The sequence below is a fragment of the Silene latifolia genome, chromosome 7, assembly GCF_048544455.1.
Source record: "Silene latifolia isolate original U9 population chromosome 7, ASM4854445v1, whole genome shotgun sequence".
Lineage (NCBI taxonomy): Eukaryota > Viridiplantae > Streptophyta > Magnoliopsida > Caryophyllales > Caryophyllaceae > Silene > Silene latifolia.
Window position 1 is genome coordinate 4,373,683 of NC_133532.1, and position 22,505 is coordinate 4,396,187.

At 36.3% G+C, this 22,505-nt stretch overlaps 4 protein-coding genes across 4 annotated transcripts; 1 reads left to right on the forward strand and 3 right to left on the reverse strand.

The window, feature by feature from the left end:
- Positions 1-5: 5 nt before the first annotated feature.
- Positions 6-7,878, reverse strand: LOC141591438 (uncharacterized). The gene is made up of 4 exons (XM_074411755.1): positions 7,798-7,878; positions 2,698-5,141; positions 2,131-2,298; positions 6-1,892 (listed from the first exon to the last, which is right to left on the reverse strand). The coding sequence occupies exons 2-4, from the start codon at positions 3,244-3,246 to the stop codon at positions 156-158; spliced, it is 2,454 nt and encodes an 817-aa protein (XP_074267856.1). The 5' UTR covers positions 3,247-5,141; positions 7,798-7,878; the 3' UTR covers positions 6-155.
- On the reverse strand, positions 7,600-13,595 carry LOC141591440 (uncharacterized). The gene is made up of 9 exons (XM_074411757.1): positions 13,308-13,595; positions 11,551-11,669; positions 11,049-11,449; positions 10,803-10,951; positions 10,575-10,670; positions 9,701-9,957; positions 8,905-9,125; positions 8,423-8,799; positions 7,600-7,882 (listed from the first exon to the last, which is right to left on the reverse strand). Exons 3-8 carry the CDS (start codon positions 11,385-11,387, stop codon positions 8,428-8,430), a joined length of 1,434 nt encoding a protein of 477 aa, XP_074267858.1. The 5' UTR covers positions 11,388-11,449; positions 11,551-11,669; positions 13,308-13,595; the 3' UTR covers positions 7,600-7,882; positions 8,423-8,427.
- A 1,463-nt stretch (positions 13,596-15,058) lies between these two features.
- Positions 15,059-18,173, forward strand: LOC141591442 (uncharacterized). The gene is made up of 3 exons (XM_074411759.1): positions 15,059-15,270; positions 17,145-17,307; positions 17,789-18,173. The coding sequence occupies exons 1-3, from the start codon at positions 15,146-15,148 to the stop codon at positions 17,921-17,923; spliced, it is 423 nt and encodes a 140-aa protein (XP_074267860.1). The 5' UTR covers positions 15,059-15,145; the 3' UTR covers positions 17,924-18,173.
- Positions 18,174-18,256: 83 nt separating this feature from the next.
- LOC141591441 (ubiquitin-conjugating enzyme E2 7-like) lies at positions 18,257-22,295 on the reverse strand. The gene is made up of 6 exons (XM_074411758.1): positions 22,099-22,295; positions 21,848-21,950; positions 20,128-20,225; positions 19,917-20,017; positions 19,367-19,444; positions 18,257-18,636 (listed from the first exon to the last, which is right to left on the reverse strand). Exons 1-6 carry the CDS (start codon positions 22,145-22,147, stop codon positions 18,559-18,561), a joined length of 507 nt encoding a protein of 168 aa, XP_074267859.1. The 5' UTR covers positions 22,148-22,295; the 3' UTR covers positions 18,257-18,558.
- Positions 22,296-22,505: the final 210 nt, after the last annotated feature.

The window sequence follows — 22,505 nt, forward strand, 5'->3', positions numbered from 1 at the left end:
CATAGTTATTCATAGCCTCCCTCGCAAAAAAAAAAGGAAGAAGAGTATTGATACTGTTGATAGTTTATACATTCGAAAACACGAATTTTTCATAATGCATCAAAATATAATTCGTGTCCTTTTAATCAAGTTTATTTAAGACAGTATCTGTACATTTAATTGTATACTGCATGGATTTCACTTGATATTTCGCGCAAATTAATCTGACACTTTGGATTTTCCGACTGAACAATTTCTCCGACTCCATTCTCAATCTCAGCAGTTTCCTTCATCAAGCAATTCATGCAAAATCCAATGGCACTCCAACTCAACACCATCCTACTCTTGATCTCCTTCTCATCATCGGAGAATTGTATGTTTTCGCATACTTCCTTCAAATGATCAATGAACAATATATCGAACTTCTTAACATCTTCTTGATCAAAACTCGAGAAAGTATTAGAATTGTTAGTCCTTTTCCCCATCTCGACATCATATTTTCCTCCCTTTTTAGCAAGGTCCTTTTCAAGGACTACTAGAGACTTGATTGAAGTGATTTCTCCCAAGCATTTCATCGAAAAACTCGTCTTTTTTCCAACGAGCTTGACGTCTCCATTAATCTTGTCCAATACATCCTTGGATGAGTTGGATCCCATCACTTCAAGTTTTCCAAATTGCTCTTCTAGTAAACCAAGAGCATGAGCTATGAAAATCAAGGTATCTCCCATATTCACAAGTGAATATAGAATCTTTTTATAAGAAGTACTATTAAAAGGTATGAACCAAAAGCTCGGTTCATCCTCGGCTTCAGAAATATACTTGTGGAGCTCACTCAAGTCGCGCTTGAGCGTATTAGCCCTGTTCAATAACTCTGCCTTGGACATAGCCACGAGATCGATCGAGGATAGGGACTCTTTAAGTGTACTTAGAGATTTAGAGAGTTGAAGTTTGGCTAAAGAGGCAGCTCTAGTGGGATGCAAGACCAGCTCTACTATGATAGAACACGACAGCCCGATAAAAGTTTCCACAATTCTTGTAACAGCAAAATCACTTGGTGGGCCAAAATTTTTCCGACCCAAAATCAGGACAGCCCCAATAGCGGCCGAGACAGCGCCAGCTTGGCCATACATTTTGCTTTGTCGAAGAAAACTGGTGAAAATGAACCAAGGGAGTAGAGCTAAGAATCTTACTTCGACAAATCTCATAAAGACGAAGCAGCCCAAAACTCCATAGACATTACCGATGACAGTCCCTTGAAATTTCACATTAGTGACCTTGAATGTAGCCTCCCTAGCTACTGCTAGGCTGATAGCTACCGGCAGGCCGGCCCAAAATCCATTAGGTTTGCTGTAATAAAGCCCAAACAACACTGCAAGTCCCAAAGACAGCGAGGATTTGAGCGCGAAGACTAGCCTTTTCTTGCTGACAGTAAATGGACTGTAATTGACACAAATCTTTTTAAGAGAAATCCCATGCCCATTTGGTTGGTTTTGCGTTTGAAGGGTATTTTTGTCAAGTTTATGACTACTCGAGGGAATAGTCATGGCTCTTGATTGAGTGTGTAGGAGTTTCATACAGAACAGGAAGAAATAAGAGGGTAAATGTGTTCCATTTGACGGTGGAGTCTGAAGAGTGTGGAGAAAATCAGTAAAATCTTTTGCATTAGATTCTGGAGTAGTTGATGTTTGACCGGGCATATGACTCGTAAGCTGCTCCAAATTATGATTAATCTGTCTCTCTAAACCATCGATTTCATCCTTCAGTTGTCCATCCATTAGTGATAAAGAAGTTGAGTTACTTGAAGCAATCTCCATTCCTCGTAACAGTGTCTCGAGCTCTTGAAATCGATCCCCTGGGTTATTGCAGTATGGTCTCAGAAACTGTGTCAGAAATCTCTCACAGTGCATGCTTTCCTGCTCAGAACATGAAAAAAAAAAAGAAATTAAAACGAAATTTACTTTGCAGGCATTTCTTATTTTCACAAGAGCTTATAAAGGCGGTCTTCCTAACGAGACCAACCCATCAAGCCTATAATAATCGCATAGTACATGACAATTTGGGTTGGTCTCACATGTAAAGACCATCTCATACAAGACTCGCCCATGAATCTCTAAATCTAGTTAAACTACGTCGTGCATTTGTATTGCTTACTTGTCTGGCTTTGATGCACTGAAGAAATTTATTTGCTTGGATAGCTAACCACTTGGCTTGAGAAATTAATGCTTGTGAAGAGACACCGTCTTCTGCACAAAACGCCTTCACAAAAATCTTTACTCTCTCTGACGCATTCTCAGCAAATAATTTACTGTTGTATTTCACCTGCATCCACAAGATGATAAACACAAATCTTATATTACCATACAAATTGGGTAGTTCCACATGAACGATTAGGGTTTCACAAATGCATATGCAAACTCTTGTATGTAAGCATAATGGTAAACATCTTGTTTACCCAAATACTCAACAGAAGTATTTTTTAGCAGCTACCATACTTTGCAGTAGGAGTAGGGTATGGATTTCCTTCATAAGTTGTTTATACAATGGCCTAGTTTAAAACTGCCAAACAAAAGGCTTTTTGATTATACAACGGTCTTATCAAGACTTGATGTCTCAACTCTTGACGCAGGACAGGGCAGTCGTAAGTTAAGAGTTAAGACACGTAAAATTCATGGTTCTGCGTATAGTAAAACATATAAAAATTGTTCAAATTATAATTACCTGAGAGGACGCAAGATGAGGGAAAGGCAACATCAAGGCGAAGATACAAGCCAAGGCCCCAAGAGCAGTGCTAGCAGCAACACGGAGAGGATGCAAGAGAACCTCGGTATGTTCAGCATTAATATAACCAACAATATATATGATCACAAGCTGGCCTAAAGCAATCCTCTTGGCAATGATGTGGGCCCATTCAGGTAGCACAATAAAAAAGGCCGCTATAGCCAACACCAAAGAGGTTGAGCTTTCAGTAAGCCTAGTTGGTCCGACAATTGATAGACACAAAATGGCTGGACAAACAGTTTGAATGGTGGCATACAAAGCTTGCCAACAACCCCTAATTGCATCCCCTAAAGTCGCGTTTGTGATAATAAGTATCACCACGACATATGAGAATGCGGGGAAAGCCACTTGCTTTCTTATGGATTCTGGTCCGTAAAGTGTAGTGCACCCTACTATAATGCAAGCTAAAGCAGTTCTTAAGGCCATATTTAGGCTTGATGTCCAAAGGATTTGCGTTCTCTTGGATTGCTCGCTCTTAAGACTCATCATCCTGAACTCTATTAAGTTGTATATAGTTGAGAGACTAGTAGAGAAGGCAAAAAAAAGATGAGGGCAAGTCTCTAGGGGAATGAAGATGGGGAAAATGGTGAAGGCAAGTCTCTAGGGGAATGAAGATGGGGTATTTATAATGTACAAGATGTTTTTTTTCCCACTTTTTGGTGGAAAGCGAGGGACAAAGGCAGCTCTGATGATGACGAGATTTGTACCCAGGTCACAAGTACCACCCTCATGACTTTACCATCTAACATCTACATATAACATGGTTAGCGCTTCCAACTTTAAAATTCTTTGGCCTTTATTTGGTCCAGTAGAACTGACTAACTAATAACAGAATTATATTTAACAGGAATTTCTTTATGCTAACTGAAAGTATTGTTAACAAATAATCACCTTAGATAAGTGGAATCACGTATAATATATTTGCACAATCTAAACAATACTTATTCACTCTATTAAATTGATTGTGCCAGAACCTGATCCTCTTCTCTCCAATAGCGCTCTAGTGCATAACCCACATAACATAAGCTGTAGATTATGTAAATTCACATTGTAGATTAAAAGCTATACTACTTAGTTTCCAGACTCGGTTAGAAATATCTAATATGAATACGGGTTCAAAACTTCAACCGAGGGACTATTTTATTAAACCCGGGGTTTTAGTGTAAAGTCAGTCCTAGTGTCGTATACTTGTCGAGGATCATATTCAGGAATGGGAAGTACATGAAGTAAAAGTAACATAACTACATAAGCCAAAAGTAATTACTAGATCATTCAAAAATTAATGTAAAAATCTGTAGGGGATATATTTTTTAAGGTTCTACAGAACCTGTCTGATTATATAAAAGGCGATGTTCTAATGCACCGGAATCCAGAATCCAGATAACGTGCATAATTTGCCCCAAAGTTTAGTCTAGAGTAAAATCACTAAAGAGAAGAGTTAGCAAAGTGATTCTTACGCCACTTATCTAGCATTTCTTTTATCCTGCAAAAGCTACCAATATTTCATGCAAGCCGGTATTATAATAAGCACCTTAATCGGCTGATTATCATGTTCTAATGCACCAGAATCCAGAACCTGTCTGATTATCATAATAAGCACCTTAATACACTGAATGTACTCAAATAATAATGACAATTAAATACAGTTTTAGATATCAAATTCGCTTCATAGAATAACATTCGATTCAGACCCAACAACGTACTCGTGTTAAATATGTACTTGAAAAGAATAATCAGTATTATACTACTGAATAATCAAATGCTTTTCAAAGGTTTCTCTTTCCATTCTAAAATCACAAATAACACATGCAGCATCAAGCATTTGAATAGGGGGATTCAAAATACTACTCCTTTAAACCCAAATTGAATGTCCCCTTGGGAGATCAACTGATGTCAACAATGATCATAGATTTCTCCAAATACATGATGAGATACAACTTAAAATCTGTTATGTTAGATGTAAACAAATCTAAGCATTATATAATAGGAAAATGGTGGCCAAAGTTAACATCTTTAACAATCAAAGTCGAACGAGGAAAGCATAAATGAGAAGGTACTGTACATGCATGCACGGTACGCAATATTATCATTGTACTGGCCCAAAGGAGCTATTATGGCACATGAATGGACAGAGAAAGAACTACACATACTGTGTCTATATAGTTTCATTCATGGTCCGAGGAAGCTACAATGGCAAATTAGGTTCGAACCTTGGTCAGTGGTTCTCTAAACCACCCTACAAAGTTGAGGCAGGTGACATTATTAGCACACATTATTTTGCACTCGGTGGTGACCATGTAGAGTTTGAGTAGTTAAAATGTCAATGCTATCCCAGCAGTGGCAAATTGAGGGAGAGCAAATAAGGGCAGTGGCCTGTCAAAGAACTGAAAGAAACTTAGGTTCTTCAAATTATATTTTGACCTTGCTGTCAAATATCCGTACAATATAAACTTAACCAATGACGGAGAAATATATAATATTATAAAATATAAATACACCTAAATGGGCACACTAGCGTCTAGCCTCTTTGATTAATAGCTGGAGACTTGAAGTTGACAATCACTAAATCAAAGGATTAATCTAGTTTTCTTTTCCTATAAACGTCGGACTCCACATAAAAGAGAACGACTCAGACTACGAATAATAAAGAAATACTCGTATAAAAGAGAAGAAACTAGGTGGATTCATTTCATCGCCCACTAACATCTACTCTGTCCTGCTTGTACTTCCAAGTTTGATCCTTTGAGTGGCGGCAAGGGTCACTAGAAGATGGGACGAGACGAGACGAGATGACTACATTACTCATCTAAAGTTAGTTAAAGTAGAAATGTGGTCTTCTAGTGATAACACACAGTCTCACTGTTTTTCCTGAGGGTGTTTGTTTATGTCATAAATTAGTTCAGGGCATCCTTTTATATCTCTTTCTCTGTCCTAGTTGGACAAGTATATATGCTTACGTATGTGTAGTACAATAACTGCCTTGAATATTTTTCCCACTAAATGCATGGACAGAAAACACGCAGTTCCCACTTTTTTGTGCGCAGTGCGCTGACATCAAATGAAATGACAGAGACTTTACCAGGAATCTAATAAAACTAACAGCAAGCAACCATGACATTGTACAATTTTACTCTTATCTCAGAGTTGATTGTTTTATTTGATAAATAATTTTTTCAAGGCCAAACACTCAAAGGATCATCAAAATGCAATTCTTTTTTTTTTTTTAGTGCAATAATGTCAAAAACCAAAGGAAAAAGAAACTCATAAGTTCGCTAGTTAAAACTTGACCTCAGTTGTGACCTTAACATCTTGAGATTGGGTCGCGATAACCTTCAAATCTTTTTACAAAATGCTGACAATACTTTATTGCAAACTTGCAACCTAAGTTCATACATATAGCCACCAACCTCCTAAATTCAAAGGGATGAAACAAATTTAGTAACAATAACTGGTGACTCGGATTCTTGGCCGGATCCTACGAAAGAGAATTAATTAGTGAGCTTTGCTTTGAGGGGATTTCAAGTCATGATCAAGAAAAATTACAAATACATAACACTCACATCAAGTGAGATTACATCTTTACCTAGGCTATCTAATCTACCTGGCATATGCCGACGATTTTGAAGTCCTTGTGTTCTTTAATTGTAGTTGTTGAGTAATTCCATTGAGATTAACCCACTTTAGTTTGTCACTAAAATGAACGGAGTAACAAATAACTAGAATTTAATAGACAGTGTGGGGGGTGATTTATAATAATTCTATAGTAAGACCATCATTTACAAGTCTCTGAGTTTACCTTTTGGCCTAATGTTAGAACCAGAAAGGAGCTATGATATCTAAGGGGTTGCCTAGAAATAGTTTTTTTTCACTGTTCATTCCTCAGGTGTTGGCTCTTCATTGAAACAAACCCGTTTCATAACCAGATTTGAAAAAAAAAAAGCGACTTCTACAAGCAAACAACTGAATCACAAATTCGATTCCTGGCAAAGGATTATCAGCATGAATGTACGTCAAATACAGGAAACGACCTCATGTTTTTTTATTCTTTTTTCCTGCTCCCTCTACATTTATATTGTCCCGCTTTGACTAAAAATAATAATTCTAACCACTATTTTCTCACAATATAAAATAGCTACGATTTTTTTTACAGAAATAATAGTAAAAGTTCATGATGATATACGGAGTTACGGACTATTATACATCAAAACAAATTTGACATTGCACCTTTACATATATTTGTAGAAATTGATGGCTAAAGTTGAAAAAGAAAATGTAAATGAAAAATTTAAGTAGTAGTACTTCAATAAGCACGAGTAGTTTAGTAAGTCATTTTGCTTGATTCCACCATAACTGAAAACTAAACAACACAGAAATCATCTATACATCAGTCAACATTATACTGTCTATTAAGACTATACCCAAACACCTCTGACTTCCCTTACTCAACTACCTCCACTCCTCCAGCATCCAAGACTTGTAGAAGCCCATTGTATCCCAGGATTTATTTCAAGATTAAAAAAAAAAAAAAAAGACTTAGAAGGAGACCCCTCCAAAAGATGAAAACTAAAAAACTAACCACGGCTAATCATATTGAGGTAATATGACTTAATGACCAGAAGGAGTCAGCACTTTTTCTTTCTCTAATCGACAACCAGACATCCATCAAAGATGTAGCGTCCGTTCCTAGCACGTGAGCACTTTATCTTAACCTTAATGTAACAAGATAAGAAGAACACTAGGTCTATTCAGATAATCTATTAAACTTCTGACCAATGGAGATACTTACTCTGATTTCCTTCTAACTATATTCTTCTAGTCAATTTAAGAGTATTTGCAAAGTTATGGCTCAGAATTTTAGCATTATCATAAGTATTTTCTTAGGCCAATCGGTGTGCTACAAATGATCAAGCATTTCAGAGAAACAAGTATAAATAACTGATATACAAAATATTATGTTCCAATCACAATTAGTGCACGTAAGGCAACTAATGAACAAGCCTCCTGGACATAAAAAAGGAAAAAGAAGTTTTGATCACATACTGCCAAAGGCGGCCGATGTAAGTTCCTCAGATAAAGATAATCTGTTCAGAATCTGAAGAGTCATCAAACAGCAAAATGCAGTGGCCTGCAATAGAAAGGAGAACTTTCAGAAAGTGAATCCTTGTGTTATCAGGCAAAGAAAAACTTCTGGAACACTCCACTAACAATACAAATATTTGTTAAATGAGACATTCAAAACTTAAGAATACGCAAGCCAAAATGAATAATCGTAAGAATTCCAGACAATTTAAGAACAAGAGTTGTCAGTAAGAATAGGCAACCTGCATATAGGATATAGTTTGTTAGAGAAACATTCATTCTGTTAATTGTAACTTTTGTAATTCAAATTTTCACTATCGATGGGTTTTGTTCAAGAAATAATGAAATTCTAGTAAATATTGATCTAACCCAAATTAATTGTAAAGAGCTCGTATTCCACAACATTCACAAATCAATGATACGCATACAATGATACGCATACTCGACAGCAGATGTTTATCGCCCAAATAGTAACAACTAACAATGGACCTCTCATCTGAGCTAAATACTTTTAAATGACAGAGTAGCATTTGCCAAGATAACCCTACATAATGTGAATGCTAGTAGATCCAAAACATAAGATTACCTCACTTATAGAAACAAATTTGGCTGACTTCCGGAGTTCCATATTCCAGCCAGGAAAGCAGCAAACACACACAACATTAAAATTCCAATCATGCCTGTTCTTAGCAGCTGATCAAAAATCTGATGAACATCACTCTCAGACTGCAGATACTCAAAATCGAGATGTTCGCTGCCGCGTCTGTTTGAAACTAACTGTGTGTCATTCCCCACTTCTAAAGAAGAAAAGCACCACACATTGTTGGAAGCATCACTTGAGCATACTGCACATATGCATGTACCCCTAAGACATGCTGGGAGCTCCTGAAAATACTCAGAAAGAACGTCTCTGTATTTTTCTCCCAGAAATTGCAACTTCTGCCTAGTTTCAGGTTTCAGAATCTGAAATAGAAAAAAATGATGATATTTACTCTCGAAGAGCAGCAAATGAAAATCAAGCAGTTAAAAAAGAAGTTGACACTTCGACACTTAAAGCAAAGAACTCACTTTCATAAAAGTTTGCACCATCACCCGAACTACAGGAGGAAGGCGTATGACAAACAAACCACCAAGACAATTTGGGAAATGATCTTGAAAAAGCAGAGACCATGATCTTAACATCTGCAATGGAAGTCTAAATGAAGATAAACCTTCACAATCCACGAGAACAATAACTTGAGGATTTGCATGATCAGCCAAATGCAGGATACCATGCTCCATTTGTGAAACTGCATTAGCAATCAATATCAACCGTCATTCCCCAAACCTTTCATGTAACAGGGAAGGAGACTATTATTTTAACAAAAATGCTAACAGTATCACACAAGAATTTGACTGCATGGCATTAGTAGACCACCTATCCTCATTTGACATCACTACTAAGAGGCAAAATTGATGAAGCAACGAAGAGTAAAATAACAAGCATTGAGTGCTCAAACTTTCCAACCCCCTACAAATGACTGCGATTGTACTGACCACAACAAGCCAATACTCCAACAATATGGGGTATGACAATGGCTGTAACTTGAGCAATTAATATACTTTGTCAACAGCAAACATCATTAGCTAGCCGTAACCTCCGACAATACTAAATTAGGTTACTAGAAACTTATGACGCCAGGAAGATTGACAACATTTTATCCGAGACACTCTTGTTCCAACGTTTAGAGAACCATGACACGCCTGTGATCCAGAGCTTCAAAACACTGTTTTTGCTACATGGCTTTAAAAAATTACACTGAATGGAAGATGTAACAAAGAAGGGGAGGTTCTTAACACATTGGTACGTGTAATGAAGGCTTACCAACGGCCTGGGCGAATCTTGGCCTATCATGATTTGGAAGTATAGAGCAAGCTAAACCAAGACGTACAATCAGGCAAGGTCTGTGTCTCACATCATATCCATGCCAAAAGACTACTTTAGACCACATTTTAAGTTCCTCTCGTGAAAGTATATTAAAAGTCTCCCTCCAACGAATTGTCTTTTTAACAGAGGAAAGTAGGAATGTAAAGTCACCATTCGCGGCAGCATAAAATCTTCGAAGCTCAGTTTCATTAAACCTGCAATGCAATACGCCAAAAATTCTAGAATCAGTTTCATTCATTTCTTCTTGTTGTCCCTTCATAGTGAACTATAGCCAGACTTTTTGTCGTATGCTAAGCATGTACCTATATGGTTTGATAATTATTACTGTTACAAACCATAAAATAAGTGAAACAACACCAGAAACCAGGATGCTATAATCTTCAAAGAGAATCAGAGATAACTGGATAGGTACAGTGATAACTGTCGCACCTTTCACTCTAACGAGTACATAGAGTTCAATATTGGTATGCATGGGGCAAGATATCCCTTTGAACACCCCCCCCCCCCCCCACGCCCCACCCACACCCACACACACTCCAGAACATTCACTCTGCCTTATCAAGAAAAAAAGGGCTTCGGATGCATACGTAGCATCTGATGCATGTCTTGTCTATTGAAAAGTAGTAAAATTTTATATCTAGATCTTTTAACACTTAATTTGGTATCACTGTAAGTCTGTAATACAGTTTGAGAGAATTAGAATGCTGGATATTTAGATCATTATCAGATTGGACGATATTTTGGACAAATTAGCTAAAATGTTGCTGTTAGTTCGATGATTGTAGTTTCTCAAACAGACGAAAGTGCCCACCTTTCCGGTAATTTGATCCTTTGTTTTTCTAGCTCTTCGTAAAGGTTGCACAACCAATTCTCCAGTGACAGAGAACTAGAAGACTCATCAATATTCCTACAGAAGCAGTTGACAGCAAAAGATTGTTATGAGCACTAATAGACACACATTTTTTAAAAGATTACTCTATCAAAATACTTTTCTGAAAATACTGCCATTAAAGGAAAAAATAAGATAATTCTTGATTACTTTGTATCACATGGATGTAGAGAGGATGAATCTTTATCCGAATCGTCAGATGCAGGGGAAACATTATGGTCATCGACAGCCCTTGAATTGTCTGATTTTTCTGAGAAAGCCGCTGCTATTGAGAGGACCAATAATGGTCGCGACAACATCTGGCAAAATGAAAGTTTGAGGATCACCTTTTTATCAATATTACATATTTATATAGGACCATAACTATCAGAAACTGAAGCACACATAAGCACTTACCCGCATGCCTTGCACTAAGCTTTTGAACGGTTCCCATCTCTGAACCCACTTAAATGGTGGATAACATAGCATTTGGCATGCTTGAAGGCTACGCCAAGCAAATGGGCACTTAGATTTTGAGATTCTCCTCGCTGTTTCTAGAGCAACAACTTTTAGCACAAAAAATGTGACATCACCGGCTACTCCCCTAACTGCACCATCTTTAGATACACTAGGGCGAAGAGTTTTTTGTGTAAAATGATCAGGCCTAAAAGCAGCTTTGACTGTGTTATTCTTAGAGGTTACACGAGACAGTTTGGAATTCAGCCTTACAACAGCGGTATCCCGTTGATCATCCATTGAGATGAACCAAAAAAGATTTCCAGCTCAGACTTTACCTTTTTGACTCAAGTACTTCACCACTGAAGTCATAAAGAAGAAAGAAATGAAAGCTCAATGTGCAATCCCTCGAAGCTTGATATATATGTATGACATAAAAATTTGAAAACTCTGAATTTCGTACACATTGATGAAAGATGAGTTAATCACATGGAATTGGACCTAAGTCTTCACCATGTGTCTTGTAATGCGGCTTCGGCTTCGGCAATGCATGTCATCTGAAGTAGGTACGATGAAGTCCTCCTGCACAATTGCATGAACTGTATCATCAATTCTATGTATGCTCATATCTTTGACAATGACATTTGAAATTGACTGTATTAGTTAGGTGATGCGAAGTCCAAGAAATTACATATTCAAGCACCTCTTCTGAAATAGTTTAGAAGATGAAGTACGAGACATTTGGGTATCTCTTAAAGCCTAGTAAAAAATCAGTTCTTCGTCTATGCTGTCTAGATTGTCACGGTTTCGGTCATTGCAATTTCCATTTCACTGTCATCTTTCAACAACGAAAGCAATTTCACTTTAACAGCAATTTGTATACCCTCTAATACTAACCTCATCAATGATGTACATACAAATAGAATTCGAAAGGCTTCATCGCAATTATGATTCTCGCATAAGCAATGTTTGAGAAGACTATGGACTAACCAATTAGGCAATTACCATCTCAATACACAATCTACACGAAATAACTTCCATTTCGCAATAACAATTCTCTCAAAAGACTATCAATAAGCACTGCTACAAATGTGGTTACAAAAAATGAGTCTCAAACTAATAAATTGTATTTCATGTAAGCTTTTTCCTCTGGTCCTTTCTTCGTAACCATATTATAGGTAAAAGATCAACGACTAATTCAGTCACGCCTAACAGTCTAGCACAATACTACTATTAGAACAACAAATTATCCAGCCAGCATAAAGTAGCTCTTGTGCTAGGAACTCCGACAAACAAACAGATTTATGACACTATGAAAGTGAAATTCCTAGACCATCAAAACACAAATTTGACGTCTCCACAACAACAACAACATCAGAGCCTTAATCCCAAAATGATTTGGGGTCGGCTGACAAGAATCATCATTTAAAACCGTCCATGGGTGAACAACTGAACGCACACCTCAAAATGCAAAAATATAGAAAAGAAAAAGTGAAAAACAAAAGGGGAGTGAAACATAATACAAAAGAAGGTAAACTTATAGGTTTTAAATTTGACGTCTCCGGTTACTCCAAAATAGTTAGCAACCCTAATTTGACATAAACTCGGCATGCAATGCTTTGAACAAACTGTAACTTCCAAGGTTTAGCTATCAACATTCTACATCATCAATCAAACAGATAAAAACACTAACATTCAATCACTTACAATTCACTAATGCATAAAGATTATAACAAACTATTCACTGTCTGCATCAATCAATTTAGGCTTCCCACAAAATCGCCGTATCAAACCTCGTTTCTACCCTGCTAAACCTAAAATCCGCGATTCTAAACAGAACTTTCTCAAGATCATAATTCATGAATGAATGCGATCGATTACGATTCTACTACATCAATCAAGCACTTGCTCCTATAATCGTTATCAGAGAAGATAACTCAATAAATCGTTCAACGAATAACATCAATCAAACGAAAATGGCGAAATTTCGAAAATTACAAAAATCATACACCGATATATCAATTAAACTGATTGTTTCATAATTCATTAATGATGCAAACAATTACAATTCTAATACATCAATCAAGCAAATACAGCGAAGATCATCAATCAATTGTTCAACGAAGATCATCAATCAAAACGAAATTTCTTAAATTACAAAAATCATACAACAATACATCAATTAAATCGTTATTAAAACACAAATTCAAGAACATGTACCTTAGATGAAAGCCAGAATCAAAAGTTGAGCGATCGAAGCGTCGCGAAAAAGAGAGAGAAAGAGATTGACGAACGTTGGGAGTTATGCAGTTGGAAGTTAGCAGTTAACAGTTGTTGTCAATGGCTCAACGTCGTTGTTCATGAACATTCGGCTTTTCTTGCTTCAACTTTCCCTCCAAATAATTACGCTTTACTCGAATCAAACGGACCCATTAAGGAAAACGGCATATACCCATTTGCCCTTTTCAGTAACACGATCGATCTAATTTTCGCATCTCAACTTGTGTTTGGGTTAACGATGAGCAGTTATTCTTACTACGATGAATCTGATAAATCGAATAAGTAAAACTCGATTTGATAACTAGCGGATTAATTATAAAAGCATATCACAAATAACAGATTTTATCAGAATGTTTAAGTGACATATTATAATTAACAGAATTAATTTGAGTGTTTGCCTGTTTGGTAACTGGTAGATTATCATTACTTAATTGTTAGTTTTCTTTGTAAATGAAGTAAAACTTCCTCGTTTTATAATATGATAACTAGTATAAGTATGCAAAGTGGAATAAAAATGTATTTTTGCTACCTAGCTTGGAAAAATTAAATCAAATGTTTAAGTTTAAACTCACAACCTTATGATTAAAATCAAAGTAAATCATTTGTCTTATTTTATACGGAATATTCGATTTCATATAATCCCTGCCCAAGATTACTCGATGATCCTTAAAAGTTTTTCGTTTTATGAACCAAACACCCTTTATCTCATTCCAAATAATATAGCAAAAACAATACTCCCTTCCAGTCACTAATTCACTATAATATTCCCACTTTCTCGAAACGGATTATTCAACTAATGTTCCCATTTCTTTTTTTTGGTAACTTTTACTCTTATTTTATTCATTTCTCTTTCCTATCACCAAACCCCACACAACTCTTTTGCTCCTATTTTATTACTTTCCTTTATATTTTGGCCCCACAATTCTTTATTTAACTACTAATAATTCATCCATCTCACATATCACCAACCCCACATAACTCTTTTACTCTTATTTTAATACTTTTCCTTAAGTATTGTACCCATATCAAATGGAAACAATATAGTGACTGAGAGGAAGTACTACTTAATTTAAAAATCGGATTATAAACTTTTTTGAACAACTTGTATATATAATAGTAAAACCCGTCCTTTTTCTTAAATTACAAAATTTCCCTTACAAATTTTTTTAAGTCCTTTTATATAGAGTACTTGGTATAATTTATAGATTATACATCTGAGGTAGTACCTTCTATTGTTTATTTTCTGAGTTTTTTTTAAAAGTTTTTGAGTTCTGTTTTATTATAAAGTTTTTGAGCACATTTACTAAAATTTACACTAAAAAAATATAATATTGCTCAAAAACTATATTTATAAATGATAATATGCTAAAAAAAAATGTGTATATGCTCAAAAACTATAACTCTATAAGGTTTGAGGTACTACCTCAGATGCGTAATCCTTTTTCTCTACTTGGTAGGACACGGTCTCATTCTCAATTAAATATTATTTTTTTTTTTTTGACAATGATTCTCAATTAAATATTGTAAAACTCTTTTATAAGAGAACTTGTTCTTTTTTTTTTTTTTGAGGGGATATAAGAGAACTTGTTCTTGGTTATATAAGACCAAACAACGTGGCAGGCATAGAACAATAGAGTTGCATGAGCACCAAGTATTATTAAGCTTGTAGAGCTAAAAGCCTAAAAATACGTAAATCATAAGAACATCAAGATCTTATATTTTCTATTTTATTTATCAACAAAAATAACAAAAGAGATCAGAGATCAATAACAATAACAATGGCAGCAAGTCTGAATCCAGCATACGGATATACGGTTGTGTACGTGAAAGAAGTCGCCAAATCTGTTGCTTTTTACGAAAAGGCCTTTGGCTACAATGTTCGTCGCTTAGATCAATCTCGCAGGTAAACATAGTACTTAATTAGATATACCCTCGAATCAAGCCGAGTTAACGTTTTTGAAATATATGTTCTTTTTTCAAATGTATGAAAATGATTTGAAAGGAGTGAGTACATCTCTTTTTAACTACTTCGTATTAGTTTTGTTTTGATGAGATCCGGTCCATTAGGGGTTGGACCCGTTGGTACTTGGTAATTGGTATGCATGCATTTGTGTTTTAATAAATTTACGTAATTTATTTTCGCAGTACATTTTTTACTCATTCTAGTACTTTTTGCACAAAATTTTTCATTTGTCTACCCCTGATTAAAAAACATCAAACTTATCCTCTCTACCTTCTCTCTATTGTAATCTCTCATTCAACTTCTTTTATGAATGATTATTCGAGTATAGAGTAGATATTGAATTCATTAATCCATATTACTAATTAAATTGACTCTTTGTTATAATTTTGTATTTTTTTTTTAATTAGGGTTAATTGGTGTGAGAAGGGGGTATTGACTATTGATATACTTGGATGTTGCCGGCGACATAGACAAGTACCGCCGGCGAGAGAGACAACAGATGTGGTTGCCGTTTTGTTCGACCGAGTAAATTAATAATAATGTACTAGTACATCTTTAAACAAATTGCCGTTGTGTTCAACGCAGTAAATTAATACAGTAGTATTGTACTACATTTAGAAAAATGACAGTAGTCAACCTTGTAATGCCGTACGTAGTACAACAATTAACAATACTCGACGAAGTAAAGTCTACGTATGCACGCCACCCACTAGTGCAACCCCATCGCTAGCACAATAGTAATTAGTATGGGGTGAAATTAAAGGAGAATAGATGTGTGAAATGAGAGAGAGAGAGAGAGAGATTAGAGAAAAATTAGAGAGGGAAAATCGGAGGAGGAAATGAGAAGGATATAATTGTCAACATTGTACTGAGCAAAATGTGTACTGCCAAAATCAGCACCCAATTAAAATCAGTTTTTCTAAAATGTGCCCTAAGATTAAATATTAATAGGAAAATGATAAATACAACTCTATTTAGCCCTTAGGGCTGTATTTAAGGTACCAAAAAAGGAAATAAAAGCTTAAATCAAGCATTAATGACATCAATTTACGCGTAATTGTGTCATAAATTCCTAATTTAATTCCATTTTGGAAAGTAATTTAGTTTTTAAATACAGTCATTATCATTACCCATATTAATATCCTTACTATGGTAAGATTAACAATATATTCTCACTAATTATGGTAACAATGGGTTTATAGTTGAATATATCATAAGAATATGTTGTCAATCATATTAACATGTGTACTTTGGGCACATTTTAAAAAAAACCCTACTTCATTAGGTTGGTTGTGCTTTCACTAGCTATGATTGATTACAAAAAAATGTGATATTTTTTTGCATGCAGTTGGTCTTGCTTCAGACGTTTTTTCTTGAAGCAATAAGATGAGATTTTGTAACCATTTTACCGTTAAATGTGACCAATGTTAAAAAATAAGTTGCCATAACCTGGAACACAGGTTGTACCCTTGTGGTTACACTCAATAATATAAAATGGTCAAGTATATCCGTTGACGAAAAGCAAAAGCAACCGTCTGAAACAAAAATTTGCCTTTTGTGAGAGACCAATATATAGATGTGAAGTTCGATTTTTTTTTTATATTTTTTACAGTATTATTTACCTTATAATATTACGAGTTCATGAACCTACTACATGTACAGTATTCTCGTTCATGTTCGTTTTTTTTTCCAGTTTCATGTGTTTGATTGAAAAACTCCTTACCATTTACAAATGTATGAAATGGGAGTGAACATAAGTAGTACGGACTACGGAGTACTCTAAATCTTTTCAAATGGTTATTGGGATGCTACAGGTGGGGAGAATTGGAGAGTGGACAGACAACAATAGCATTTACACCAATCCATCAACACGAGACTGACGAAGTAACAGGGTCGGTCCATACGGCCCAATCCAAACGTGAACGAGGCCCAATTGAAGTCTGTTTTGATTATGCCGATGTCGATACTGCTTACAAGGTACTCCCTCCGTTTCTTTGAATATCATAATTCATAAGATGAAAATTGTACTAGATGAATCATCTCAACCAAAATCTTAAGGTGATCTTTGAGGTCCAACTATTATATTAATACCTACTATGCCCCCTCACTCAAGTGCGAGTGTCCATTGGGCTCGAAGAGTGGTTAGTGCACAGGCTTTTCGTACTAGTACCATGTGCTGAAATTTCACTTCGTGATTTATTGGAGGCTGCTTGGATTTGAACCCGTGACCTTTGGCCACACTGGCTCTGATACCATCAAGCATTCATAAGTTATTACAGGCACATGATTGACCGATTACATTTGAGCTAATTTCATGTCGACATTTGCTTTCGAATACTCTTATAGTCTTCTCACCTATGTTTGAAGCAAATTATCAAAACATGTCGCTGTTCCGCAAAAATTATGCATGTAGTTAAAACTATTATTTGAATGCAATGATGTAATGTAATGGAAGCAGAGAGCAGTGGAGAATGGGGCAGAACCAGTAAGTGAACCAGAAGAGAAGGAATGGGGTCAGAAAGTCGGGTACGTCCGCGATATCGACGGTATGGTGGTTAGGCTTGGAAGCCATGTTACTCCGCCCAAGCATTAATCAGCACTTGAGCTCTTGAGCTCTGTACGACCGTAACAAGTAAAACCTCGAACAAATGTTTGCTTTCAATAAAGTCACCAGAGTGCTATGTTCTGTTTATTTTTCGCCTTCACTGCCGGTGTTCACGCTATCGGGCATTGTGAAACGAGTTGTCAATTTAAGCAATACACAAAGTTTTGTTTAATATCTGACGACCAACAAAAAAAAATGTTTTACATATACAGACGGTAAAAAAATGTTTTACATATTCACATGGTGTGTTATTCGACTTTTTTATTCTCAAAACGAAGATATCAATCTTAAGAGAGACATATTGTTGCTTGCTCATTCAAGTAGAAACGCGCATAACTCTACGACGGATGAATTGTATTTCTGGTCGCCGTTTTTTAAATAATAGAGATTAAGCCAAAAATGTCGCAATAATGATAATAGTACAAGAAACAGCGACATCGGCTAGAGAATCCGACATGACCACAAGGCGCGTCTGACTCAACTATTTGATAGCAGTAAAAAAAACCCTCCAACATGTAAATTTCGATCCCTCTGTTTTTCTCATTGTAAGAGCACAAAATGACCCAACTAATTAAAACACAAAAACGAGCGACAAAAAAGGGTAATAATTATAAGGGTAATAATTATAGCATTTCTTGCGACTTCCTTACACACCGGCCAACTTTTTTTCTGAATCCGTTCCTGTCCTCCCTCCATTGCTTCTGCAACATCAGGAATGGTACGGAAAAAATGTTACTGATAGCTTAATATAACACATGCAAAAATCTCGACTTCCTTACAAACAAGTTCCTTCATTCGCATGATTAATATAAAAGGGACGGTATGCAAAAATCCATGAACACACATTGCAGAGCCCTCGTTTACACGAGTTTTGCTCCTTACACGCGTTTTAGCATACACTTTCCTAAACCAACTACACACCGATACCTTTCCTACACACCAGATGGCCCCGTATTTTGACAAGGTAAAAAAAAAAAAACAGAAATTAGCAAGTATGTACCCTTTCAATCGGAGTTATCTATTTCCGGAGGTATAATTTGTTAGGGGATAAATAAACCCAGCTCAGGCGGAATCTACAAGACTTGCTCAAACAAGTAATATCATGAATTCATGACGTAGTACTCCGTAATAAATTTATTACATCACCCTGGTGCCTCACTGGCTCTCGCAATGGTGGAGGTAAGGAGTTTTGTTCAGTGGCAGCAACATCAATATGCTATTTACTAGACCAAAATTTAAACAACGCATCAAACGACTGCTCGTTCACTTAAAAAAAAATAGCACATTCTTTTTTCTTCCACATAATCCAGAACCGACTCCATTCAAAATAGGAACATGCATTAAAAACCAGTAACCAACAAGGATATAGCAATGTAAATCTGGACTTGTCCAATCATATCAGGAGAAGGTAATGAAACAAACGAAACTCACCGCGGCTTCGACATTTGCCGGTGATTCATCATTAGGACCAGAGAGCATCGATATAATACTTAGTACTATACTTTCCACCTGAAACAGTGTGCAATTTAGCATTAGAATCACATTTGTCCTGAATCTAGATACAATTGAAAAGTGAGAAGAAAATGAACAATCAACGTCAAAGAATTTCTTTCCCGTGATTTGTGTGTCGGGGACTAATCTGCCGTCAACTGGATGAAAATAAAGTTTCAGGAGGAACTTGGGATGTTCCACCCATATTTCTATCAGTTACATGCCCTACCTATTTCCCTTCAAAACAAGGAGTCCAAAAACAACCACACAAATGCAGCAAACTATTCCAAAAGATACACTAAGCCAACACACTTAAAACGAACTCGTCTTTGATGGTGTAACCAATCAACACGATGGGGTTTCACACAGGTACAGGTTGTACAAGCTAGATAAACAGATTCGTCGGTTTCTGAGAAAGTTACAACTTCCACCACAGAACTTAACATTGTTTTATGAATAGACAACATATCTCAATGCATTGAGCACATACCGTATGGACTGGACTCCATCGCTCACTCGCAAGCTCATACCCATTTGGGTCGTCACCGGGTGGATGAAGGATTGATATGCAAACCCGACCATCTTGATAAACTGTAAATTGAACCAAAAAGCACTATAAGTCAATTGATGGTACAGTAGGAAAACAAATTCCAGCTCAGATATTTCATATTTATCAAGAGAGAATTAGCAACATGACCTACCATTGGGGTGCCATATTTCGGACGTAAACCTCACTGTTGGTGGACTATTCGGATAATTATCTGGAAACGTCATAATAGCATTGAAAAATCCCCCTTCACTACACAATACAATGACTCTTGATATTAGAATATCACTTCAAACTTTCAAAGGCCGAAAAACATCTAGAGGTTGCTTAATCTCAAGTAAGCGGGTTCACATAAGAATCAACATTTAATTCCAACGCCATGAAATACAGGAAATCATTAGCAAGATAGCTCAAGAAATCAGCAGCATGACACCGAACATCAACCACAACTTAATTACACTTCTTCCCTTCTAGACAAAATTGCCATGAAACCACACCAAGTTCCAAACAAATACAAAATCCATCTGACACCCTCTTAAGCTACAAACCTTTCCATGCAATGTATTTCATTCCATATCAAATCTCGTTTAAAACCACGTATTTAGCACCGTGATTAACTTAGGCCTTGTTTGGATAGGAAAAAAAAGGAGGGAAAGGAAGGGGAGGGGGAAGGAGGGAAGAGAAAAGAAGGGAAGGGAGAATGGAGGAGATGATTTTCCCTCCAAATCTTGCCTATGTTGGTAGAGAAATAATTTGCCTTGTAGGAGGAAAATGGAGGGATCCATTTTCCCTCCCCTCCAAATCCCTCTACCTTCATTTTGCTAACCAAACAATGGATTTCTCATCCTTCCAATTCCCTCCCCCTCCCCTCCCTTTCCCTCCAAATCCCTCAATCCAAACACACCCTTAATGTTAATACAGCACTACCCGGCGAGCTTAATATTATCTCAAATCTGACAAGCTCAGAAGCAAGTTCAATTATCCTCTGATTCCTCTCACTAGAGCAAAGCTACAATCAATACAAAATCTCATATAAAACACCTCTTTACATGCCATGTAGTTTATATAATGATAACTCCTCGTATATGACTATCTTGTAAACTTAAGGGTGTGTTTGGATAGCAAAAGTGGAGGGAAAGGGAGGGGAGGGAGAAGGAGGGATGAGAAAGGGAAGGAAGGGAAGGGGAGGAGAAATGGGGTGTGGGTGTTTAGATACAATTTCCTTCCAAATCTTGCCTATTGTGGAGAGATTTTGATTTGCCTTGGAGGAGGGAAAATGGATCCCTCCAAATCCATCCCCCTTCATTTCTCTCCACCCTTATTTTCTATCCAAACAAGGGATTCTAAATCCCCTACTCTCCCTCCCTTTCTTTTCCCTCAAAATCCCTCAATCCAAACACGCCCTAAAAGACGGTCTTAAGCATGACTAGCTCCAAAACAAACTCAATTATCCTCCCAATAGACAGACTACACCTACAATCAATCTTATTTTCATAAACCCAAATAACTACAATGCACAAAATTAGTGGGAAACAAAAACAATTAATAATAGCTCATCTATAATCCTAAATCATCCAAAAACAATTTCATACCAAATCAAACTATACTGAAACCCAAATATTCCCTCCGTCCCAATCATTTGTTTACCTTTACTTAAAATACGTCTCATAAACAAATGAAAGGGACGGAGCAAATACTTGTGTAAAGCGGCCTTCCACAACTATACAAGTATTTTAAAACGGATTTTTTGGTAACTTGTTTATTTTACACTAATATGGGCAATTGGGCATCAGTTTCTTCTAACTTGGTTTAGTTTTACATGATTAAAACCGTCTTACACAAGACTAATCGATATTTTAAAAAAAAGCACATACTAAAGCGTATCAGGGGGACCAATAATTTTGACGCTCCATTCAAACAAATTTTCTTCATCAACCAATCCAGCAGAAAACCCATCAACAGGGTTCTTACAAAGATCTGCATAATTAAGGTTGAACACAAATTAATAATATAATTAAAATTAAGTATCAAAATCCTTAATTACTCAATCAAATAAAATAATACTTCGTAATACAATAAGTTAATTAATTGAATTATAAATATTTTTTTGTGAATTATTTTGCACCTTTGAGTTGCTTTTGAAGGAGCAGTGAAGCTTGAGACGTCGAAGCCATGGCGGTAAGCGAAAGAAAGAGAACAAAAAAGAAGAAAAACCTCGCAATTTTAAGATTTAACGGGATTTGTTAACAAAGTACGGAGTATTTGTATAGGCGTATTTTTTATACTTTGTTTTTTTTACGTCATATAGATTGTGTAGATTGTGGAAGATTCTAGAAGTGAATTATTTTTTATGGCTTGCCTAGTTGGATATTTGGATGTAGAGGTGATAATCGGGTCAGTCGACTCGCGTTTAAGTCGGGTCGGGCTATAACGGATTTGGTCATGCGGTCATGCGAGGTCATGAGTATATCGGGTTGGGTTTGGGTTACTTATGGATTGGGTTTGTTGGGACACTTCTTAATTTGAGTTCGG